Genomic DNA, 20,986 nt, shown 5'->3' with positions numbered 1-20,986 from the left:
CTGTATGGCCTCCCGTGGTCCTTTTCCCGTGAGGCCTTCCTTCTCCCGGGAGCACGCGTAGTCCTAGGACTGGGGCTCCTACAGAACCGTGTTTCGAGTTTCTTCAACTCCATTTCCTGATTCCTGTGTACTTGGTTCCCCAGTTAAGAGTGCCTGGGACCTCTTTTCTTGAAGGTAAATACACTTTCACGGTCACTGGCTCTCAGTTCTCCTAGAAGGGCAGACAGAGCTAGGACTCCCTGTGATAAGGCCATGGCATTCTGGTCAGGGAGCAGGGGCTTGTGATTAGCAGCAGAGGCAGGGTTAGGACCACAAGTTACACATCCGCCTCCCCTGCAGGAATTCCTCCCCATCCTTACCCACAGGCCCCTTAGCCTTTATTCTCACAGAGACTAGAAAACGGCCTCTACCAGGAAGCCTTAGGCTGCTGTCCCAGGCAGGCCGGCAGGGAGTTAAGTCCCCAGCCAGTCCTCCTCAGACATCTCAGTCATTCCCATCCAGTCTCAGCGGTTAGATCTTTCAGCCCAAACGCCACTTCCCAGGAGCCCCCCACCCCCCGCCTTCCCCACATCTACTCCACCATGTGCTTTCTCCGCACCCTCTGTTCCACAGCAAGGCCAGCCCCACCGCCGACCCTTGGTACTCTCTGCCTGCTTGTCACCACCACCTTTGCACAGAGGAGGAAGTCACAGCTCTCATAGTCTATGGGGAGGGGTTATACCAAGGTGAAGCCTTGGATTCCTTGGTTTTATTTAATCCTGTTGGTTTTATTTTGAAATTGGAATGGCTGTGGGGATGAGAGTGGCCAGATCAACAGCATAGTTCATGTCTGGTACACGTGTATGTGCTTACTTGATTTTTCAAAAAAATCTTTTTATTAAATTAAAATATGTGTATAGGTATTTTGCCCGCATGTATGTCAGTGTATCACATGCATGTAAAGCCCACGCAGGCCAGAAGAGGGCATTTGGCCCTCCTGGAACTGGAGTTGCAATGTTTGAGTTGTCATGTAGGTGCTGGGATTCAAACCTGTGTCCTCTAGAAGAACAGCCAGTGCTCTTAGCTGCTGAGCCCTCTCCCCAGCCTTGGGGTATTACTTCTTGAAGCAGAACCTCACTCTGCCACCCAGGTTGGCCTTGAACTCAGGATCTTCTTTCACTGCCTTCTAACTTCTGGGGTTACAGGCAGGTGTAACATGCTTAATTTATGCCTCTTTTGTGCCGTTTCTGTTTTGGCAAGGGGCCAAGTGTGTGCTCACACATACCTGCCTGTAGGCGGTCCTGGCTAAGTCAGCCCCACCTCAGTATGGGGGTGTCTTGGAAGGGTGTGCCGCAGGCCCTGCCACCTTCCTCCGTCTCTCGAGGTGATTCATTCGGTCCCAGAGGCAGCATTGGCAGCCTGTGTGCCTGTCCATGACAGAGCCTTCCCTTCTCCCCACTGCCCAGATGGAAGGGCTGGCCCTGCTGCCCCTGGCCTCACCCTGCCCCCGGATCCCACGAGCCCGCATCGCCAGGCCACTGGGGCGGTGGGCCCCCGTGAGCTGCAGGTACTGGTGTCAAGGGTGGTGGAGGGAGGCTGTGTGCCGGGGACAGGTGTCACCTCAGCCTTCACAATAGTCCTGTGAGGCAAGAGTCCTTTTAGGCTGGTCCTGATTTTTCGCCATTCTGAGTGATACTGGGGACTAGCTTGGGCACAGCCATCCCTAGATCGATGTTGCAGGTGCGAAAGTAGCCTTGGGATGCTGACAGCTCCTGCCACCCTCATTTGCTGCCCAAACACCTGGAGACTGGCCAGGGTTCTTCCCCAGAGAGCAATTCAAGAACTGGGGTTGGTACTTTCAGATGGGGCTACACCGGGCTCTGGCAGGGAGTAGTACTCATAGACCTTTGTGCCACATAACATAGTCCCGAGTGCCGGTGGGGGTTCTGACAGGGGAAACTTGATTGTCCACTTAGCCTTGGCCTGTCGGATGTGTTGGCTTCCTGCTGCTTCTGTTGGGACATGTGACACAACAGTTACTCTCTTTGAGTTCTTTGTGATAGGCATCCCCAAACCAAGGACTCTTTCTCCACTTGAATCAGACTCTCAGGGGAACTGGCTTTCTTTCCCAGATGCTAAGGGCACACACATTGCTTCCTCCATCTGCAATGCCAGCACCCAGCACCTTCAGCCTTCCATTCCCTTCTTTTCTGTCACCTCTGCCTCTCCCACCTGCCTCTGTCACTAATAAGGTGACACCAGTGGTGACCTTGGCCCCCCTCAGGTTGTGCAGGCTCCCCCTCATCTAGAGGACCTGAACAATCACAATCATAGAACATAGACACAAATTCTGGGGATTAAGATGCAAACATCTTTGAGGGACCATCACTTAGTCTATCTCTGAATCTATACATCCATCCCATTACTCTATAGTGTGATTACCATCTATCCATGCATCCATCCACCCACCCATCCATCCATCCATCCACCCATCCATCCATCCACCCATCCATCCATTATTTAACATTCCTCCTGTCTATCCAAAACCAACCTACCAACCTATTTGCAAATGCGGTTCTTCTTACCCCTCCCCCCTTAATCTCCTGTTATTAACACTGGATCCAACGGTGAGAACCTCTGGCCTGTTGAATGTGCTCAGTGACTGTGGTTGAGTGAACAAATGAATGCTACTTCTGAGTGTGAAATTTCATAGCACCCCCTTTGTTTACTTGCAGCAACATAAAAGGAACGAAAGTGAGACATGCTTGCCTCCCAGAGAGTGGCTTTCCAAACTCCACGGTTATGTAAGCATTGTTTTAAGTTTTATTGGTATGATTTATTGTTGAGACAGTCTTACTATGTAGCCTAAGCTTGCTTCTAATTCTCAGTTCTTTTGCCTCAGCCTCCCCAGTGATGAGGTCACCATGCTCAGTATTGTTATATTTTTTAAGTGTTAAAAATATACAAACTGGTTAAGGGGATGGGGAGATGGCTTGGGGGCAAGGCTCTCGCTGTGCGAACATGAGGACCTGAGTTCAGGTCCCACGCATGTAAGTAAAGGCCAGGTGTGGTGATGTGGACCTGTGACCCCGGAGCTAGGGCCCGAGCTGTGTGAAGCCGGGTGGATCTCTAGAGCACACAATCCGTCTGAAGTGGGAGCTGCAGAGACCGTGAGAGACCCTGTCTCAAGAATGTAAGGTGGAAACCAGTGGAGGGAGCTACCCAGTTGTCCACCTCTGGCCTGCACAGGCCAACATACCCATGCACACCCACGTATGTGTACCACACATACACACACACACACACACACACACACACAAGAAATGAAATGACTACTGAAAACATTTCCTCAAATGTGCTATATGCTCAATACTTTCGTCCATCAGAACGATGTTAGAACATATGCTCAGTAGGTGCCTTGTACCCAACTCTTGCCATGAGTCTCGAACAGGGTGTTATCTCTCTCTTTTGGTTGAGAATGGCATCCACTGTCCCCTGGGTGGCATCCACTGTCCCCCGGGTGGCAGAATGCCACTTCCCTGGGACAGTGTGGCCGTGCCCCCTCCAGGCTAGGTTTAATGTGCCATCCACAAAGTCACTGCGTCAAGGCTCCCACCTCTAGGCCTTTTCACCTCAGCTGTCACTCACTGAGTCATTTGTTTACCCGGACATGGCTCTGTTCACCCGTGTTTATTGTGGAGGTCCAGGGCTGGACCCTCAGTGCTGCTGGGGAGAATATTCACTCAATGAATGAAACACTCATTGCTTGTTTGTGAAGTTCCAGGTGGACAGGGAGGTGGAAGGTCAAAGGCTAGGAGAGGAAGACACAGGAAGCTTTGGGCTGGGGTGCGGCAAAAACAGCGGCTCATCTAGTAGGGCTTCCTATAAAGCGAATGGAGTCAAAGCACAGAATCTTAAAAACATCACATGGGAGGATCCTTAAAGTCCCACTGAGCAAGGTGGCCTTGGCAGGGTTCTCTTTTCGCTGCCCAGTAGAAATATACTTTCTGTTTGCTACACAAAATTGCAAGTCAAGTTCCATTTCTCGTGTGGTAAATTAGCAAATATTTATATTGCAATTTATTTACTTATTTGTGTGTGTGTATGTGTGCATGCATACATGCCACAGCATGCATGTGTGTGTATGTATATGGGGGAGGTCAGAAAACAATTTGTATGAGTTGTTTCTCTCCTCCTACTCTGTGAGACCTGGAGATGACACCCAGGTTGTCAGGTTTGGTGGCAAGTGCCTTTACTGGCTGAGTCATCTCAATGGCCACAGCCATGGGACAACTCTGTTCCTGGCATTGGCATTCACTCATCGTGGTTAGTAAGCAATAACTGAGCCAATGTGCTGTAGCAGCTGCTGACTCTTGGCTAGATTTTGTGAGAGAACCATCAGCACTTTGAAACCAGGGACACACAAGCTGTTTCTGGAGGACAGTGTGGGCCAGAGAGTCTGGAGGACAGTGTGAACCAGTGCGACCAGAGGACAGTGTGAGCCAGTGCGACCAGAGGACAGTGTGAGCCAGTGTGTCTGGAGGACAGTGTGAGCCAGTGCGTCTGGGGGACAGTGTGAGCCAGTGCGTCTGGGGGACAGTGTGAGCCAGTGCGTCTGGAGGACAGTGTGAGCCAGTACGTCTGGAGGGTAGCGTGAGCCAGTGCATCTGGGGGACAGTGTGAGCCAGTACGTCTGGAGGGTAGCGTGAGCCAGTGCGTCTGGAGGACAGCGTGAGCCAGTGCGTTTGGGGGACAGGCAACCAGTGCCCTCGGGTAGAGAGTGCCTGTTGTTTTAGAGTGGGGGACGGTATATGCTGTGTGTCTGTCGACTATGGCTTGGCTTCCCCAAAAGCAGGATGGACTTGAGCCATCCTAGCTATAGCTTCATCAAATCATTCAGCTCTCTGTGGACCAGTGTTGTGCTGAGTAATTGTGGCCTCTTTGGAGAGCAGTATTGACTCGTGCTGATCGCCACCAAGAAAGCAGTGTTTACCATGAAAAAAAAAATTACAAGCAAAATTCACCTGTTCCTCCCACCTGCAACCCACAAGGACAGTCACTAAGGATGCTTTAGTGCCCAGCCTGTAGGATGCTATTCTTTGTGAATACACACCAACATATATGTATAATGTACATGTGATGGTTCATATTGTCAGCTTGACAGGATCTGAAATTACTTTGGACAGAACCCCAACACCATGGTGAAGAACTGTTAATGTTACATTCCTCTCAGCATGCCTGTGAGGGGCGCTCTTGATTAGGGAGGGGGCACGATTCCCTTGACAATGTCTGAAAGAGGAAGTTGCCTTGGGTACACACACCTCCTTTAATCCTGACACAAGAGGCAGAGGCAGGCAGTTCTCTGTGAGTTCAAGGCCAGCCTGGTCTTGGTCTCCATAGAGAGTTCCAGGTCAATCAGTGTTACATAGTGATGCCCTATTTCAAAATAAATAAATAAAAATGAAAGAGAGGAATCAAGCTGAACACAAGTATCCTGCACCCTGGCCTTCCTGGCTACAGGTTCAGGGGTCCGAGCTCCTCCACCTTGAACCCTACCACGATGGGTACATTCCCCAACTATGTGCCAAATTTAATACTTCCATCCTTAAGGTGCTTCTGTCATATCTCAATAGCAGGAGATTAACTGAGACAACATACATAATCCTTTTATGTTCTACTGCATGTATTCACGCACACACACGTGCGTTATTCCCTGACATATGGTACCGACTAGCAGTGAATGGCCTTTTCCACTTCACGCCAGCTGCTGGAGACAGGTCGATCTTGCCTCTCCATGGCTGCCTGACATTTCCTTTTGTTCCTTGTTCTGTGGTCTCCTCTGAGTGGAATCTGGGGTCCTTTTCCTGGCTCTTGTTTTGGACAAGTGCTGTGGTAAAGGGTACAGCAGTGTTCTCAGACAAGAATCTCTGAGATTTATCCTAATGACAAACTCGCAGGACAGGAATCTCTGGTCCTAAGATGCAGACTTTGAGGACATTGAAATATGTCCTCAGGGGGAGTTCCAGGAAAGCTGTGCCCTTTACAGTGTCAGGGAGGTCATAAACGTGCACCCTTATATTCTTGTTTTTAACTGTTATTTCATTATCGGTGTGTGTGTGTGTGTGTGTGTGTGTGTGTGTGTACTGCTACATGCCACAGCATACTTGTGGGGTTAGGAGGACACCTTTGTGGAGCTGGTCTGTCTTTCTACATTGATGTGAGTCCTGAGAATAAAACTCAAGCCCTCAGGTTTGCACAGCAGCCTCTTCTACCCCCTGTGCCATCTCGCTGGCCCTGTTTCTTGGTATTCCTTTCCTTTTTTTTTTTTTAAAGGGCAGTGTCTTGAGCCAGGCATGGTGGTGCATGCCTTTAATCCTAGCACTCCAGAGTCTGAGGCTAGCCTGGCCAATAAAGAGAGTGCCAGCCGGGCGGTGGTGGCGCACGCCTTTAATCCCAGCACTCGGGAGGCAGAGGCAGGTGGATCTCTGTGAGTTCGAGGCCAGCCTGGTCTACAAGAGCTAGTTCCAGGACAGGCTCTAAAAAAGCTGCAGAGAAACCCTGTCTCGAAAAACAAAAAAACAAAAAAAAACAAACAAACAAACAAAAAAAGAGAGTGCCAGGACAGCCAGGGATATACAGAGAAACCCTGTCTTGAAAAACATCAATAAAAAAGACACTACACAAAAAAACAGGGTCTCACCATGTGTTTATGTCTATCCTGTAGCTCTCTATGTAGACCAGGTTAGCCTTGAACTCATGGAGATTTATCTGCCTGCCTCTACCTCTAGAATGCTGGGGTTCGAGGCATGTGCCACCATACCTGGCTCATTATTGACAGTATATTATTATATTCTTTAGTTTTTGTTACTTGGATCCAAGTAAACTTCTTGTAATGTGTGTATGTGTGTGGCCTAAAACTCATAATGTAGGTGAGAACAACCTTGAACTCTAATCCTCCTGCCTCAGAGTGCTGGGATGACTGCTGTGCACACACCACACCATTTATGTCGTGTTTGGGATCCGACAGTGCGCCCTAGGCAGACTTTCTACCAACTGAGTTGTATCCCCAGCCCAGCCCCATATTTTGCCTTTTAAAGATCTCTGTTGATAGGTTGAACAGCTTTCCCCACGCTCAGTGTCTGGCAGGGTTTCCAAGCTGGAGCTGAGTGGCAGGAAGTCCCGTTTTGATCCTAGGTTTGCTATCAGATTCCCTTCATCAATAATAGCTAGGTGACTTGGCTGATGATACCTAAGTGGCTCATGAGCCAAATCACCCATAACATCCTCAACTCATACCTCAGTCACGTGCAGTCCAGGCCCCTGCCACTGAGGTCAGGGTCAACTGACCTTCAGATAGCATCCTCTGTCTGCAGATGCAAGATCTGAATGAATCAGTGGCACACTATTCAAATGACAAGGTTAACCTGTACCTCGCCTGCCAGCTGTGGGCCTCTGAGGGACATTACTCAACCTCTCTGAGCTTGATTTTCCTTGGATCTAAATGCCTGTGATGAGCAGTGCCTACGTGGGCTCATTGTGAGGGTAAAATGGAGTCTATGCTTGGCACAGTACCTGATACATGAGGACATACCTCAGCTATCAGCGGTCAAAGGGAGCATGCTTAGAGGCTGTTTCCATGGGAACAGCACACCCAGGCCCATTGGCTTTCTGCAGTGGTAGTTTGACTTAGAGTTCTGAATCCACATCCTCCTTGTGAAAACCCCTCTTCTCCAAGCCTGTACTCAAGTTGGTGCCGTTCTGAGAGTGGTTATCATCCACATGGACGTCCTTGTGGAATCTCCACTGTGGCCCACAGAGCTTGGACAGAAGCTCCGAGGCCGTAGCATGTGTCCCTGGGGTGCTGGTACTCTGCTGCCCACCACTGCCCTGGGATTTTCATCCTGCCTGCAGTGTGGACCCTGGTTACATGCTCTTCTGCCAGGCATCCCTAACTCTACCGCCTCCGCGGCAGATGCTGAAGGAGCGTGAGGATGCTTTTGTCCCGACTCACACTCATGCAGGCTATGAGGGTTCGCTTGGCTGTGTGTCATTCTGATGGGTGAAATAATTCACCAGCTTGAATTTGCCGCTTCCTGATCTTTGTGGGTTCTGTATCCTTTCGTAGAGAGAGCACTGATACTTTGTCTCCAAAGTGTGTAGAATATGCCAGCTTTCCTAGTCTATTGCTGTTTTTATTATTGATTTCTGGGAACTCTTTATATGACTAGATAAAACACTGTCGTTTGGTTTTGAATTACATTTATTTATTTATTAGTGTGTGTGCGTGGGGTGTGTGTGTGTGTGTTTGTTTAGGTATTGTCTGCCTCTGCATCTGGGTGTGGTTTGTTATTTGTTTTCTGTTTGTTTTGTTTTTTTTTTTTTTAAGACAAGGTTTCACTGTGTAACTCTGACTGTCCTGGAACTCTGTAGACCAGGCCGGCCTCAGACTCACAGAGATCCACCTGCCTCTGCCTCTTGAGTGCTGGGATTAAAGGCGTGCGCCACCACTGCCCAGCTTCTCCTTTATTCTTGGACACAGGGTCTTTCACTAGATTAAGCTCATTGTTTTAACTGGACTGGCTGACTAACGAGCCTCTGGGATCCTCCCGTCTCCAACTCTCTTCCCGCACCAGGATTGCAGACACACATTACTGCACTAGGTTTTTTCGTAGGTGCTGGGAATCCAAACTCAGGTCTTAAAGTTGCATTTTGCCCACTGAGCCACCTCCCGGCCATGGCAGTCTGGCTGTTAAGCTCTTGAGTATCCAAGAAAAAATGGTGAAAGATGAGAACCCTGCAGTGAAGGCCCTCGTGGCAAGGCACGGCTTACAAGCCAGTCCAAGGTAGGCAGCTGGGTGCTTTCCCACGGCGATACTGATTTCGGACTGCTTTGAAGAGCAGGTGTTGAGGAAGCAAGGATGGGCCCTGTGAGACATAAGACCACTAAAAAGCATCTGCTAAATGTTGGTCATCTACAAACGTGCTACTGTCTGGAGAGAAAAACCTACAAGTCATGGAGATTTTTAAAAAAAAATTTTTTAAAAAGGTGTGTGTATGTGTGTGTGTGTTTCTTGTGTGTGTAGGCGTAATTGTACATGTGTGCTCATGTGTCTAGGCCAGAGGTTAATGTCAGATGTCTTCCTCTACTGGGCCCTTCCTAGAGCTAACTTACTGATTGGTCTGTCTGGTCAGCAAGACCTGGAATCTGTCATTCTATGTGCTCTTCACCCAATGCTGGGTTCCAGATGTGCAAACCAGGCCTGGCTTTTACCTGGGTTCTGGGGACCCAAACTCAGGTCCTTATGCTTGCATATCCAGCACTTGACCCTCAGAACCATCTCCAGTCCCTCTCAGAGGTTTTAAAAGCTTTTCCTAACCTCCTTCCCCAAAGTCAGCTAAAAACACATTGTAGACCAGAAGCCGTGCCTCCAGGGCCCCATCGGTTGATTGGACCATCAAGGTGATAGATACATCAGGGCACAGGGAAGACTGTGGTGGGATTTGGGGTGTGGTACCTGCTTAATATGGTTAATCTTTCACCTGGTATGTCTAAATATTTTAGCATGTAACCAATATGAAATTTTAACAGACATTTTATACTTCCAAATCTGGTGCCTAGTTTCCATTTATAGCAACATCCATTGTGATGCTGTCTTCTCCTGTGGAAGCTTCCATGTGCATTGAGAGCATGTAGGGTCACAGTTGGGAAGTGGCTTCCTGCTCCCAAGGTGTCCGTCCATCCTAAACACACCTCAATGCTGTTGTAGCTCCTTTTCCCCTTGTGACAAGGTACCCAACAGGAGCAACATAAGTTGGCTTCAGATGGCCCACGGTTTGAGGGAACAGAGACATAGGTGGAGAGAGATGAATTCTGTGTGTGTGTGTGCATGCATGCACATGCATGCATGTGTGTGCACATGCCTAGAGCCTTGTACAGATTAGGCAAGCATTCCATTTCTGAGCTACATCCTCAGCTGAATACTATTACAACTCAAAGACTGAGTACAAAGATTGAGTCACTTTTTTTTTATTGTTTTGTCTTAAAAGGAAAACTATTACTGGTTTTTGAAGAGGGTTTTGAAGAGCCCAGCCAAGGATACGTGGGCATTCACCACTCTTGTAACCTCTCATTCCCCTTCCCTCTCCCTCTCCACACAGACCCTGCCTCACAGATGGCGCTGCAGCCATCTTCCGATGTGTACTGTGCAATAAGGTTCAGACTGTGCACTGTGCCTTGTGCAATAAGTACGTGCCTCCAAAGGTATGCCTTCCACACCGTAGTCCTCGGCTGAGTGAGGACAGTACGTGAGGCGTGGAGAACCCATGTCTGTCTACATGCTTATCGAAGGGTATGCACCCACATTTCCTTGCCACGGCCATGTGCCCATGGCTGTGTCCTGAGATCACTGTTTAGCATCTAGTCTCAGAGGCCTGATATCTGCCCTACTTTGAACTTGAGTCACCCATTAGGGTTGGCAATTGGAATACGTGAAGAGTGTACACTTCTGGTGGCATGCGAGTGGCATCTGGGAATGTGTCTGAGTGAGGAACCGTGGGCTCCTGCCCCTCTTGGCAGAGTAGTTTGGTCTCAGGAGTACCCTGTGTTAATCAACTATTGGTTGCATAACAAATGGTCCAACATCAGCGTCAGTCATTTAGAAACTCATCAACCATTTGTTCTTGTTCAGATGTTTGCGTGTGCCTGGTGTTAGCTAATCTAGCCTAGGCTCTACTTGGCTTTCCCCAAAGTCAAAGGTGTTGACACATCATCCAGCCCTTCCTCCATGGTCATCTCTGGCCCATTGCCAACTGCTCTTCTTTCTCTTTGTCCCCAGCCTTTCTCTTCTTCTGATTGCCTGCTCAGCAAAGCAAACCTTGGTGCTGGCCCAGCAGAGATGGCCTACTGCACTCCCAGCATGCCCCGCTCAGACCTGTCTCAATCCATTTATCATTGCACAACAGTAATTACGAGAAAAGAGGAAGCTCCCAAACAGACCAACAGCCCTCGGCTGGTGTGACAGAGATGGGGATTTCAGCCGATAGGGCCAAGATGGGCATATGTAGGCTGGTGGCATTCCCTCTCCATCCAGGTGCTGTATCCAGTCAATCAGAGAGGCCACACCTAGCAGGAAAGTCACACAGGGGACTTGCTTAGTTCTTGAGAACATAGTCTATGGGGTCGGAAGGCCTGGGCTGTGCTTTTTGGCAGGAAATCTTGGGTGAACTCTCTTCTTGTTCTGCGCCTCTGCCTTCTCATCCGCAGGATGGGGTAGCGACAATGAGAAGCAGTGAAGGCTGAATGGATCGGCCCCTGTGAATGGGGAGTATCCCCATCCATAGAGATACGATGCTGTTTCCTGGCAACATTCGACACATTCCTGTTTTCACAACGGAGGAATGCTATTGTCCGGTTGGACAGAGGCCAGAGATGCTGCTGCACATTCCTGATGCAAGGGATGGCCCTTGCCACAAACAAGTGACCCCCTGGTGCCAGCTGGGAGAGCTACACTGTGGGGTTCAGAGCAGAACCAGGCACAGGCAAATGGCAGTTCTCTGGGGACCTGGGTTAGGGCCAACTGTCACTATAACCGCATCACCTATTGTGACAAGAGCCTATTCCTTATGTCAATGTCCTTTAAAGTGTATGACGAGGATAATGGCCCTGCTGCTGTGACTATAGTCGGTGTTAGTGCCGCATAAAGGCTCTTATTCCCAGGGTGCCAGGCTTAACCACCTGTCCTGCTCTAGCCTTAGTGGCTGCTGGCAAGGAGCCCCAGCCACACCTCCACCTGCTCATCAGGTTGTACCACATTCTTGGTCCCAGAGTCATGTTGACCTTGGCCTCTGAGGAGTTTCTCCCTTCCCTTCCGTGGACTCTTAGCCTTTTGTGTGTTCCTGCAGCTCTACCCTGCTCTGCAGCCAAGGCTTCTGTCGCTGTCAGTTAGCTAAAATTGCAGGCCTAAACCTCTCTTCAAGGGCATCTTACAGAAGCCAGACAGACACATCCACTGTCTCCACTGTCACACAGAATAGGTGAGGTTGCACCTCCACCAAGGACTTCTAGGGCCATTGGAGAAAGAGAAAGTGCCATGGGAAACTCAGAGAGGAACGGCTTTGCTATGGGGCAGCCAATGCGTTCAGATCCCCTGCTCTAAACCCGGGACCCCAAACCATCCAGTGCAGCTGTTAAGAGACCGGGACGTAACTCAGTAAATAGAGTATGTGCCACACAAGGAGATCTTGAGTTGGTTCCCCAGCACCCAGGCACATGGACCTGCCTCTGTAATGTGGAGCACTTCAGAGGTAGAGCCATGTGGAGCTCCAGAGCTCAGTGACCAACCAAGCTAGATGAATCAATGGGCTTCATTCAGGCTCAAGGAATGACCCTGACTCAAACCTAAGGTGGAAACCAGGTGTGGTGGTGCACACCTTTAGTCCCAGAACTCGGGAGACAGAGGCAGGCAGATCTCTGAGTTTGGATACACAGAGAAACCCTATCTCAAATAACAGCAACAACAACAACAGCAACAATATAATAATAATAAATAATTGATAAGGTGGAAACTGAGGCAAAACTCCACACCACACATCCGCATACAAACATTCATACACATACACATACATACACATACACACACACACACACACACACACATATATATACATATAAATATACATACACTGCACATATACCAGACACCAAGATCTTTGAAACCTGAAACCTGGTGTGGGGTTCTGGCTGTATTCCTTGATTATTGGGTAAATCTGTGGGGGGTCCTCTCATCTCTCTGGAGCATTTCCTTGTCTGTAAATTGGGGGGAAAGTGTGTCCCCCACATGGAGCTGATACATCAACATGAAATAAGCCTGGGTCTGCTGTTAGGCATGTGTGCATGCTCAGTAGTGAGATGGGCCTGGGAAATGGAGGTCGCCGTTCTTTGCATGCCTGACACTGGCCACAAACCAAGGGTGGTTGTGAGGCTCTGAGAAAATTCCATGATGGTGCTCAACTTGCCTCTTCTTGCTAAAAGGGGACGATGTGATCTTAAGAACTGCATGTTTGTAGCTTCTTCCCGTTCTCCCGCTTGTTCTCTCTGACCTTCATGGATAACTGCTCCCCTCTTGCCGCTCCGCTAGTGTAAGGTGACACAGAGGATGGCCCTGGTTTGCACTTAGTTTCTCCAGTTTTCAAAGTGTCAGGAAAACACGCAGATGCCGGTAACTTCCAAATGCTTCTAGAGGCGGCTAAGCACAGAACTGTGCGCCAGCATGGGGTGTAAGCCGACTCCCAGGAGGGATTGGCTCTGGCCTTCTGGAAAAGCATAAACAGAGCCCAGCAGCCAATTTTATCATTAACCGGGAATGGATCTCTAATTAGGATGCCGCTGCTGGGAGAAAATGGCCAGCTCTCTCCACTTCCTCCAGGCCCCGACACCCTCACACTTTGCCACACTTGAGTGTGTTTGGAGGTGGAACTGTTGGTAGATCCAGATGGAGCTCAGAGACAGGGGGAGGCACAGCCAGGGTCCTGGGCTGGGGTACAGGAGGGACAAGGGGTGTAAAAAGGATGTGGAGTTCTTCATGCAGGAATGATTGAAATTCCAAGATGGCGGGGCTGGAGTAAGGTTCCATGAGTGCTCATCTAGCCCACACAGGGCCCTGGGTTTGCTCCTCAGCACCACAGAAAACTGGATGTGGTAGTGTACACATCCTGTAACCCCAGCACTCCAGAAGATCATCATTCTTGCTAAACTGTGTAGTGTGTTAGAATCCATCCTGGGCTACATGAAAGCCTATCTCGAAAAAATAAAAAAATAAAAAATTAAAATTAAAAAATGCCAGTATGGCATCAGCAGAACATGAAGCCAGGAATGGAAACTTCCTGTGCACACTCTTGTTGTAGAGTATTATTTTAAGGTGTGCTACATTTGTTTATGCTCTGAAACATTTGTTTAATGATGTAAAGGTGTGTTGCTTTTGTTTATGCTGCATTTGTTTAACTCTGTGAAACTGTGGGTTTTTTTTTTTTGCCTGTTTAAAACACCTGATGGGGGCTGGAGAGCTGGCTCAGAGGTTAAGAGCACTGCCTGCTCTTCCAAAGATCCTGAGTTCAATTCCCAGCAACCACATGGTGGCTCACAATCATCTGTAATGGGGTCTGGTGCTCTCTTCTGGCCTGAAGGCATACACGCAGACAGAATATTGTATACATAATAAATAAATTAATTAAAAAATTAAAAAAATAAAACACCTGATGGGCTAATAAAAACTTGAACAGCCAATAGTGAGGCAGGAGAAAGGGTAGGCGGGGCTGGCAGGCAGAGAGAATAAAGAGGAGAAACCTGGGCGAAGGAGAAGCAAGAAAACAAGGAGAAGAACATGCTAGGGGCCAGTCACCCAGTCATGCAGCTAGCCATGGCGTAAGAGTGACAGTAAGATATACAGAAGTAAGAGAAGGAAAAATCCCAGAGGCAAAATGTAGATGGGATAATTTAAGTTAAGAAAAACGGGCAAGAAACAAGCCAAGTACGGCTGGGCATTTATAGTTGAGAATAAGCCTCTGTGTGTGGTTTATTTGGGAGCTGGGTGGCAGGCCCCCGAAAGAGTAATAAGAGTATTAACCACCACCAACACACTCTTCCCGGTGTAGTTGTACGGTCATGCATACACAGAAGCTGGCCTCGGATCCTGGGTCACACCCCTGGGTCACATTGGAATATAAGGATATTCAACGTGTGGAGCTCAGATGGGGTAGGGAGCAGCAGCTTCAGAGATCCCACAAGAAAGGAGGCCAAACAGGCAACGAGAGTAAAGTCCACAGAGACAAAAGTCTACTATGGCAGTCCATTTTGATGGCAGTTTGTCAAGAAGTATCATTATCTCGCCCCTCTGAGCAATTCTGCTTCCAGAAGTCTCTCCTGTGGTTACCTCTGCACAAAGGGGCAGGGCATGTACCGCAGCAGGTATTGGCAAATTGCAAATGGCAGCGTCACAGGGTGGCTGGTCCCCTCCCCAGATGGGGATCTGTGAAATAAACTGCCCTGTGAAGGGAGGGCAGGGACTCTTCCTTGGTAGCCTCTGGCCTTTTAGCAGAGGTATCAATGCCATTCCTGTGTGGCCCGTGAGGAAACTGATCCCTAGGGCTCCCTGAGGAGTGAAACTGGGTCACACTGTGTGAAGGATAGGGCATCTGGCCCAGGTTAAAGCACCTGAGGAGAAATTCCCGGGGGTCCGCAGGGGTGATGTGTAATAAGGCCCCGGGTAAGATTCCCTGCTTTACTTCTGCAGGAATCTTTGCGTCGACTGTAAGCTGGTTAGTGATGAGAAAGAAGTCTACAGGTATTTTCATCTAATACTCATGGTCCTCCTGCCTCAGCCTTCCAAAGACTGTCATGCTAGGTGTGCATCACCACCCCAGAAAAACCTTGAGGCACCCAGCACCAGCTGTATGGGTCCTGAGCTCGTGAATGCTACATACAACTCACCTGCATTCATACTGTGCCGGTCAGCGGGGTCTCCTTGTTCTCAGAGCTGTGCAGCCATCATAGAGCATGTTGTCACCCCACTAGAAACCCTGCCGTCCTCCGCGGTCACTCTCAATGGTGTCACAGGTGTGGCTGTGCTGTCCCAGCTACCGTGTAATGTCCACTTGAAACCGTCAGAGCTTCTGAGCACCTGACATTGAGACTTGCCCTCTCTAGGCTGCCTTTTGGTAGGAGGTCTCTACCACAAGATGGCCAGGGCTTACCCAAGGGAAGTGTGCTGCCTCTGTAGCAGGGTGGCCTGCACTTTGAGGAGGAGATGCTGGAGTGGCAAATGCCACGCCTTCAATGCCAGGTTACTTGGTGGGAAACAGCTAGACAAGAGGGCAGCTCATCTTGCTCTGTAGACCACGCCTGCCTCTGCCTCCCGAGTGCTGGGATTAAAGGCATGTTCCACCACAGCCCAGCCCAGGTTCACATTTCTAATGGTGCTTGTTCAACTTGTGGTTGCTGGGTTTGGGTTTTGCTATGTTTCCATACAGTTCCAGGTGTGAAAGTTCCCACCCCAGGCCCTTTCTGAATACATTCTCCTTCCTGGGAATGCATCTTAATCTAAAAGTAATATTGGGCTCATTCTCTTCGTTAATGTTTATCCAACATATGACCAGCCCTTGTTTATTTTCTTACCCCCTGCCTTGTGTGTGTGTGTGTGTGTGTGTGTGTGTGTGTGTGTGTGTGTGTTCTGTGCTGGGGATTGAACATAGAGCCTTGTCAGGCAAGCATTCTACAACTGAGCTATATCCCCAGCCAACTTCCTTCTAGCTTTTGCCATTTTATATTATGCCTTTTTTTTTTATTTGTGTGTGGATATGTGTTTGCACATGTGTGCATGTGGAGGCCAGAGGTTGACACACTGGGTGTCTGCATTGATTGTTCTCCACCTTATACAAGGAGGTGGGCTCTCTCAGTTGAACCCAGAATTTGCAAATTTGGTGAGTCTAGTTAGCCAGCTTGCTTGTCCCTGAGAATCCACCATCTCTGCCTTCTGAGTGCCAGGGTTACAGGCCCAGCATTAATGTGGGTACTGGGGATTTGAATCCCAGTCCTCACGCTGTGAGACCAGCTCTCTATTGTCTTTGCAAAGCAGCATCTTCATGATTGCTTTTTTAATTGAGCATTTAGGGTTTCTTTTTCTGGTTGTTTGTTTTTCTAATTTGGGTAGTTTGAAACTTGAAGCAACTTACTGTTTTCATTAGAGGGACCAGATCTTGGCTGGTATCAATGTTAAGCTCAAATAGCTATAGAATCTTCTAGCTATACTGACTTCCCATTTGAGGAACCTGGAGGTATTGTCACTGATGTGGGTGTCAGGGTTGGTGTGTTTGGGGCACCATTAGCACCGAGAGGTCCCTGAAGCTCCTGGCTCTGATAGAAGCATAGACACATCATCCCAAGCTCATTGGTCATCCTCAGCTGTCATTTGCTGGGACCAGGAGCCTGGTCTTGTTTGGAGTTATCTGACGGCACAAAGTGGAAATTCATTCTATGTTGTGTGGAAGAACAAGGAGGGTCAAGGGTGGGATGAAGAAGGCCCGAAGGACAAACTACACACACAGTCCAGGTCTGGAACTGGGACCCTGACCCCCATCTCTCATGGCTGCAGAGGCCAGTCTCCTGGGTGATTCTAGATTGACAGTCAAAAACTGACCATCACCCAGAACAAGGACTGTTGGCCCTGCTAAGGGAGCACCCTGGCCCTTTAGCTGTCCTTGGCATCAGCAGCATTGCTTGTGACCAAGGATTCTGAAAAGGCCAAGGATCCCAGTCTGTTTGCTGAGAGCCAGTGTCTGATATCTGGACAGACACTAACTTCAGGACAGCAAGAACTGAGCCTGGCCTGACGCCCCCTTTTCACTTGCACAGCCCTGGCCCCTCTACAGGACCCACACATCTGCAACAGCGTCCTCTGAAGTCACGCCCTGCAGACTGCTCCCACTCCCGACTGTCCTGGGCAGAGAGCTTGTCCATGGATGGCTTCTGGTTGGAGGTGGAACGGATCCAGCAGAAGGGCGAAGTGGAGGAGGAGGACAGGGTTGGAAGCGGAAGCCAGCTCCTAGAAGGTGAGGGACCCTAACTGGGTCTGCGAGGTGGATGTTAAGGCTTTATTCCAGGGGAGAGATGTGCCAGGGCCCACAACAATTGAGAGCCTGGAGGATTTCTTCTTTGCCTGGACAGTTGCGGTAGTCTCTCCATTGGTTTCCTGGCTGGATGCTTTCTACGCCACTGTCAAAAGGTTCCTCTGATAAGGCTGATCAGTTTGTCACCCATTTGATAAAATAATTCAGGATTATTTCAATCTATTGAGTGTCTCTTGTCTGCCAGGGAGTGGGGTTTTTGTTGTTTTATTTTGTTTTAGTTTTTCAAGACAGGGTTTCTCTGTGTATCCCTGGCTGTACTAGAATTCGCTCTGTAGACCAAGTTGGCCTTAAACTCAGAAATCTGCCTTCCTCTGCCTCCTGATGCTGAGATTAAAGGGATGTGCCACCACACCCGACTGCCAGACAGTGTTTAGACACTGGGATACAATGGAGAACACCAAACAGTCTAGGAGGACCTGAAATTCTGGCAGATTCTAAGCACTCTGCTCAGTACTTACCCCCTCCCCACTTAGGATACCAGCAGCCATGTGTCCCTGTAACCACATCATAGGCCCCTAAACACAGTAGCATAGAGGAGCATCAAGCCATTGCTAACATGTTAAACAGTTCTGGGGGTGGCAGGGCTCAGCTGGGAGGTTTGCTTAGTCTGTCCTTCAGTGAAAAGCCCAAGGTCATTTGAGCCACAGTCATCTCAAAGGGCCTCTTACCCCTGTGTCTGGCAGTGTGCGTGACCTCCCATACCTGTGACCTGGGTCCAGATACCTCCATGTGGCCTCTGTGTGTGGCCCAGGCCTCCTCACAACACGGCATCTGGGTGTGAAGAGTAAGAGCCTGGGAAAGAGCCAGGGCCGCTGTCCCTGGCCAGCTTTGGGAGACAGCCACCTGTTACCCAATGTGCACCCAGATGCCAGGGGAGGGGACTCAGACACCACCTCTCGGTGGGGTGACACTTCCCACAGTCCATAAGCCTTTCCAGAACTGGCCTGGGACCTATCTCTGCCTCATCCTCTACTCTGTCACTCCACCGCGCTCTCCTCTCTCCAGGCCTCCTTGCTGTTTCTGACCATGAAAGCACACTCTTGCCTTTGTCCTCACTGCCTCCTCTCTCTAGAATATTCTTTGTCCAGGTGCTGGGCTCAGAAGTGTTTCCTAACTTCTAACTTCTATACCACAGCACTCTGATAACCCTTAGACTTTGGCCCGATGTTATTCATTGCTGTAGCAATCGTGCCCTGGCATTATCAGAACATTTGCTCACGTACCACCATCCTCCACTTTCCATGGGGCCAGGGCATCACCAATGCTCCCCACTTCCGCCTGTGTGCTGGTATCTGGGTGAACTGGGCATGTTGCCATTCCCCATCTTCCCTCGTTTGGCAAGTGCGGGAGTGACGAGGGCGTGACGAGGCTGCCCACGTGGAAAGTCTGATCTGGCCTGGGCTTCAGCTTGGTTGGCCAAATAGGCCACCTGGGACTTGCGGGTCTTCAGAGGACCCATGGACCCATTTATGGAGCAGGGGTCCCGTAAATGCAAATCCCTGGTAAGGCCAGAGGTGGAGGCTGGAGACAGGCTTTCTTGCTTTATACCACAGCCAGCAAATACACCAAAAACCAAACAAAGGACTGGAGTCAGAGCACCAAAGGCTGGAAGATTTTTCAGACAACAAAATAAAGACAGGGCTGGTGTAGACTCAGGACAGAAGGAGTCAAGAGCGTGTGTAGTTCATTATATCATTAGACTTCAGTGCAGGAATGACGGCTTTTGTGTGATGTTTCCACACACGTAGCTCATTCTGCTTTGCTCCCACTGCCCTCTCCCGTCCCTGCTCCTGACGGTCCTTTCTATGACGCCTTCTGCATATGGCAGGTGGTGGTGAGTACTCCACCAATGGCGGGGCTGTTGTTCTTTACGTGGCTTTAAGGTGGTCCCTACTGTTTGTTGTTCTTGTTAGCAGTTACACCTGGGAGAATGGAGTCTAGAAACGAGGCCGACTAAAGTCTCATGAAATAGCCAACTTTATTCAGAGCACCAGACAGTTTGTACTCTGAGGGTTAAGAAGAGTCACCTGAGGAACGTGTACAGCCACAAGGATGAGCCACAGGTGGCAAAAACATGCTCTTCCAAAAACAAATAATAATAGTCAGTTGTAACTAATAATCTGAAGTAAACTCACTCCTATCCTCTACACCTGGAAGGGGCACGGAAGCACCTTCCAAGAACAAGTCCACGTTTGGAAGAAACTAAGGTCACAGGATTCTTGTTTTCCTGGAGTTTTCTCACAAGGACTCAGAATTCCCACAATTCTATTCTTAGACCGTGTTCTGACATCTACGAGCAGCCTCAAGGCTCTGTTGGGTCCCTCTGCCTTTGAATCTTCCTTTCATTTCTTCCGGATACTGAGCAGAGCCTAGATGTGCTTCCTCTGACGCTCTGTGCTTTCCTTCCATTCTCCAAAGCTCCCTACCCCCATGTGCCTGCTTGTCACCCGAGGCTGACCTGCCAACTACAACAGCATGGCCCTTTCTCTCTCTCCTCTCTTTTTTCTCTCCCTCCTCTGGGCAACTGCTGAGGTTTATGGCTTGTCTGCCCTAAAATTTTTCTTTTAAGCTTAAAAAACAAACAATAAAAGGTATAAGGTGGTATGACAGAAAAGTTATAGTTTAAAAAGATTTATTTGTTTTTATCGTATATGTGTGGGGGCTATACCTTCGCGTGTATCTGGACAGCACATGCATGTGCTACCTACAGAGGCCAGAAGAGGGTGTTAGCTCCTCGGGAAAAGAGATACAGACTGTTGTTAGCGGCTCCGAGAGTACTGAGATCAGAACTGGGGTCCTGTGGAGGAGCATCCAGTGCTCTTAACCACTGAGTCATCTCCCCCAGCCCTTGTTTAGTAATTTTTGAAGCCATCAGCTCCCTCCTGACTACCTTGTTCAACCTATGATGTTCAGCCACGCATGCCCCACCTGCCTGCTCGCAGGTCTGCATAACTTCTTTGGTGAGCACTTGGCGGTTTCTTCCACAACAAGGCCAGTGCCTCCCCCAGGATAACTGGGGACAGTGGTCTAGGCAGCATCCCAGCCCCTGACCTGAGTCCTGGAGCAGAGTTCTCACAGGTGGGACCGGAAGCTATAGTCTTGGCATGGTTTTGTTATAGGATGCTGGCACGGACCCCACCCCACTACTTCAACATACAAAGGTCTTGATCAGAGGGTTCATGCTGTGCATGGCTGGACCTGTATGATCCTGTGGTTGGTGTCTTTGCCAGAACCGGGAGTGGAAGTGATTCTGTGGCTATATTGCAGAACCAGAGTGTATGGGGCCCTCCTTGGCTTGCTGTCTCTAAGCATTCACTGGATGCTAGCC

The 20,986-nt window shown here is 49.3% G+C and overlaps 1 protein-coding gene across 1 annotated transcript in view; it reads left to right on the top strand.

The window, feature by feature from the left end:
- Positions 1-1,412: 1,412 nt before the first annotated feature.
- The window catches only part of Arhgap40 (Rho GTPase activating protein 40), a 34,752-nt gene continuing 15,178 nt past the window's right edge, over positions 1,413-20,986 (top strand). Inside the window, exons 1-2 of the mRNA XM_038332232.1 lie at positions 1,413-1,546; positions 17,384-17,580. Coding sequence (XP_038188160.1) covers positions 1,413-1,546; positions 17,384-17,580 — 331 coding nt within the window. The remainder of the gene's footprint in view (positions 1,547-17,383; positions 17,581-20,986) is intronic.

The sequence above is a fragment of the Arvicola amphibius genome, chromosome 5, assembly GCF_903992535.2.
Source record: "Arvicola amphibius chromosome 5, mArvAmp1.2, whole genome shotgun sequence".
Lineage (NCBI taxonomy): Eukaryota > Metazoa > Chordata > Mammalia > Rodentia > Cricetidae > Arvicola > Arvicola amphibius.
The sequence above is the reverse complement of the archived record's forward strand: the minus strand, read 5'-3'. Positions and strand labels throughout refer to the sequence as shown.